Raw genomic sequence first — 4,644 nt, forward strand, 5'->3', positions numbered from 1 at the left:
TCACTCACACAGTCACACACACTCTCGCTCACACACACTCTCACACACACACACACATGCCCACACACACTCTCACACACTCACTCACACTCTCTCTTTCTCTCTCTCACACACACAGTAGTTGCTCTTTTCTGAATAGCTGAGGAGGGTTACACCTTGTAAAGTCTTAATCTGTTGTTTGTAATGATTTAAAATTCCTTGGAAGGCGGATATACAAGGAAAAACTAAACCTGGAAACCCCATTAAACACCAGTTTTTGTGTCATATAAGCAAGGGGGCTTGAGTAGAGGTGAGTAACAAGAAATTCCTCTCACTTTCTGATGACTGCTTTTGTATTTGTTTATATTTGTACTGTAACAGTGGGCGTGGATCTTGGCTGCTGGATGGAAAGCTGGCAAGGCTGGAGATAGGATTGGAGTGTTATCTAATCAGCCATGATCTCATTGACGGGTGGAGCAGACTCGATGGGCTGAATGGCCTGCTCCTATTTCTTGTGATGTCAACAGCCACACATTACCTCGTTCCTTAATGACTTAAACTTTGAAAACAGGAGCAGGAGTAGTCCATTCCGCCCTTTTGAGCCTACTCCCCACTCTCTGTCATCGCGGCTGAATGCCCGTCCCAGCCAGATCAAGGACCCAAGGAGGTCCCACCAGCCAATCAGAGATCGGCAGCTGTAATGCTCAGCAGCGCCACCATGGAGGCATTGGCTGAGTCAGGTACAACACCCAGCAGAGGCCCAGTGTGGTGTCTGGATGACAATCTACAGGCGAATGGTGGGGGAGAATGGGGGCAAAGTGGGGAGAGAAGTGAGAGGAGGGGAGTATTTCAACATCAAGGGCAAATGGGTGACAGTCAGTGCCCTCCTCTTCTCAATGCTAGGTACCTCAGTTGGGCATTGAGCACCCTTAAGGTGTAGCTACTTCCCCCTCTCGCCCAGAACATTCAGGTAACCCCACAGGACTCTGCCTCTCATGCTTCCCAATGATGCCCCTGGCTGGGTTAATGCCTGTCCTGCCTTGACACACATTAATGGTCCATATAAAGGTCATAATTAGTATTGGGGTGGGGAAACTGTACTGGGTAGTCTTACCACAAACCTTATAGGGGAGCATCAGTAGAGGGGGAATGGGTGGTTTCCATCTGTCCCATCCCCTGCCTGACCCCCTCCCCAAACTCACCAGCGTGGGGTGGGGGGTGTCCAAGCACCCACAAACAAAGCTGCATATTGGCCAGAGGGGTAAGACTGCTGCTGTAAAATCCACATCTACCCCCTCCACCCTGCCTTAGCCAGCCAGCTCAGCCTTGGTCTGAATGAGGGACAGTACAGGCCCGAGGGGCTGAGTGGCCCTATGTATGTAGCTAACATCTTAACATCAGGAGGAGGAGGTTTCAATCCCCAACCGACACCGTCCCCAGCCCCTTTGATAGAGGCAGTGGTGTGTTGAAATGGGCCAGTCATCTGGTTGTCATTGACAGAGCGGTCCTCTGAGCAGTCACCATTGGAGAGATCAGCGGAGCAGATAACCCTCAACGGGGGGGGGGGGGCGACCTCGACCCAACAGAACAAGCCACCCTGGCACAGGCTGGAAGGTGATTTTGGGGAAGATTAGTAGCTCAGGTTGAGGTTCGGGTTGTAAGATTCCTGACTGAGCTGGAAGGTCTGTTCTCAGACGTTTCGTCACCATGCTAGGTAACATCATCAGTGAGCCTCCGGTGAAGGGCTGGTGTTCTGTCCCACTTTCTATGAATGTGTCTTGGTCTGTTAAGGTGGGTGATAGCATTTCCTGTTCTTTTTCTCAGAGGTTGGTAAATGGGATCCAAATCAATGTGTTTATTGATGGGGTTCTGGTCTGAATGCCAGGAATTCCCGTGTGTGTCTCTGTTTAGCCTGTCCTAGGCTGGATGTGTTGCCCCAGTCCTTCTTCATCTGTATGTAAGGATACTAGTGAGAGTGGGTCATGTCTTTGGTGGCTAGTTGGTGTTCACGTGTCCTGGTGGCTAATTTCCTGCCTGTCTGTCTGATGTAGTGTTTGTTGCAGACTTGCAGGGTATTTTTGTAAGGCTCACTGATGTTACCGAGCATGGTGACGAAACATCTCGGAACAAATCTACCAGCTCAGCGAGGAAACGTACAACCTGGACAGAGTGGAATGGTCCCTTTACCCCTTTCCCAGATCCACTGGGGAGCAAGCAGGGATTCCCTTTGCGATTGCTAATGGCTGTGGCTCTCCCTGCAGGTACATCTACTGCGATGAGATTGAGTTGGGGGCAGACACCGTTCTGGCCACCCTGTACGCGGCGAAGAAATACATCGTGCCCCACCTGGCCCGGGCCTGCGTCAACTTCCTGGAGACCAGCCTGAGCGCTAAGAACGCCTGCGTGCTGCTGTCCCAGAGCTGCCTGTTCGAGGAGCCCGAACTGACCCAGAGGTGCTGGGAGGTCATCGACGCCCAGGCGGAGCTGGCTCTGAAGTCCGAGGGCTTCTGCGACATTGACTACCAGACCCTGCAGAGCATCCTGAACCGGGAGACCCTCAACGCCAAGGAGATTGTCCTGTTCGAGGCCGTGCTGAACTGGGCCGAGGTGGAGTGCCAGCGGCGGGAGCTCTCCGCCAACATCGAGAACAAGCGCAAGGTGTTGGGAAAGGCGCTCTACCAGATCCGCATCCCCGCCATGTCCCTGGATGATTTTGCCAACGGCGCCGCCCAGTCCGGCGTGCTGACCCTCCACGAGACCAATGACATCTTCCTCTGGTACACGGCGGCCAAGAAGCCTGACCTGGAGTTTGTCTCCAGGCCCCGAAAGGGCCTGGCCCCTCAGCGCTGCCACCGTTTCCAGTCCTGCGCCTACCGCAGTAACCAGTGGCGTTACCGGGGGCGCTGTGACAGCATCCAGTTTGCGGTGGACCGGCGGGTGTTTGTGGCAGGCTTCGGCCTGTACGGTTCGAGCTGTGGGGCGGCCGAGTACAGCGTCACCCTGGAACTGAAGAGGCAGGGTGTCCTGCTGGGCCAGAACTTCACTAAGTTCTACTCGGACGGCTCCAGCCACACCTTCCCGGTGTGGTTTGATCACCCCGTGCAGATTGAGCCTGACACCTTCTACACGGCCAGTGTGGTCCTGGACGGTAACGAGCTCAGCTACTTTGGGCAGGAGGGCCTGACCGAGGTGCAGTGCGGCAAAGTCTCCTTCCAGTTCCAGTGCTCCTCCGACAGTACCAACGGCACTGGGGTGCAAGGGGGGCAGCTGCCGGAGCTGATATTCTACGCCTGAGCCTCTCAGGCAGGCTGCCTGTCCCACCCCTCCTCCTCTCCATATGGTGGGGCCAACAGGAACGCAAGGAAACAGCCCCTTTTCAGCCGGTCACCCGCAGGATGTGCAGTTGAATTCTAGTTCCCACCAGCCCTCCCCTCCACTTCCCCTACGCCCCCTCCCCAAATTACCAGTGACAGACAAGGGTTTTATTTTGCCCTCACGTGTAAAAACCCCAGGGACAGGTCCTTGAACTACCCAAGGGGCTAGGGGTAGATGAAATGCTACTGAGGCTAAATTGAAACAATGAGCTGATATCGTTGACCAACATAATAACAAGATATATCCCAGTACGTATGGATTGCCTCACTGTTGGGGCACCATTATCGGTATCCCTGGGCAAGATTAGCCCAGAGCAGGGGGGGCGGTTGGGGGCATATTTTCCAATCGACCCATTCAGAGATCTTATTAGACATCTGCTGGAGCAGGTGAAACTTGAACCCCTCCCACCCCTAGCTCAGAGGTAAGGGATACTACCACTGTGCTGCAAGAGCCCCTTGTAGTTGGGCCTGGGGAGGGTTATGCACGTGTTGGTGTCGGCCATCTTGCTGCCCTCGCTGGGCGAGAGGGTTCAACCCACCATCCACCTATCAGCTCACTGAGAGCTGAGCCGCCCACCTCCCAGCCTATCCCAGGCCTCGGAGTAATCCCCACCCCTCCCAGCAGATTCTGGCCAATTGGCCACCCTGCACCTTCTGGGTCCTAAAGGCTGCCAGTGGAGGCCTACACTTTGCGGATCTAGTTGGGGTGATGGGGAAGGGCCGGGGTTTTCCCGCGGGTTTGTTGCTGGGGGTGGGGTCGGGGTGGGGATGGGTTCAAAGGGGCGAGGGCAGGAGTGGGACTGTCAAAGGGCACGCACTTACCACCCTCTTCCATGTCTCTGTCTGCCCCCCGGACTGGGACAATGTGGGGGCCTCCATCCCAACATACAGGCTGTCTCTCCTTGTTGCCGGGAACTCGGGTGACTAGGGAGGTGGTGAGTTGTAGTCTAGATTAGAGTGGTGCTGGAGATGCACAGTAGGTCAGGCAGAATCCGAGGAGCAGGAAAATCGATATTTCAGGCAGGAGCCCTTCGTTCCTGCTGTGTTTTTCCAGCACCACTCTAACCTTGACTCTAATCTCCAGCATCTGCAGTCCTCACTTTCACCTGGGTGGTGAGTCATAGTCTGGGGAGGGAGTGAGTCATAGTCTGGGGAGGGGGTGTGTTGCGGTCTGGGGAGGGGGTGTGTTGCGGTCTGGGGAGGGGGTGTGTTGCGGTCTGGGGAGGGGGTGTGTTCGGTCTAGGGGAGGGGGTGTGTTGCAATCTGGGTCCTGGTCTGGGTCCTGGTCTGG

General features: G+C 55.2%; 1 protein-coding gene across 1 annotated transcript in view; it reads left to right on the top strand.

Annotated features, from left to right (window-relative positions):
* The window catches only part of btbd3b (BTB (POZ) domain containing 3b), a 20,253-nt gene extending 16,188 nt beyond the window's left edge, over positions 1–4,065 (top strand). Inside the window, exon 4 of the mRNA XM_043696625.1 lies at positions 2,241–4,065. Within this exon, the coding sequence (XP_043552560.1) occupies positions 2,241–3,273 (1,033 nt within the window). The 3' untranslated portion in view covers positions 3,274–4,065. The remainder of the gene's footprint in view (positions 1–2,240) is intronic.
* Positions 4,066–4,644: the final 579 nt, after the last annotated feature.

The sequence above is a fragment of the Chiloscyllium plagiosum genome, chromosome 9 (assembly GCF_004010195.1).
Source record: "Chiloscyllium plagiosum isolate BGI_BamShark_2017 chromosome 9, ASM401019v2, whole genome shotgun sequence".
NCBI classification, from domain to species: Eukaryota; Metazoa; Chordata; class Chondrichthyes; order Orectolobiformes; family Hemiscylliidae; genus Chiloscyllium; species Chiloscyllium plagiosum.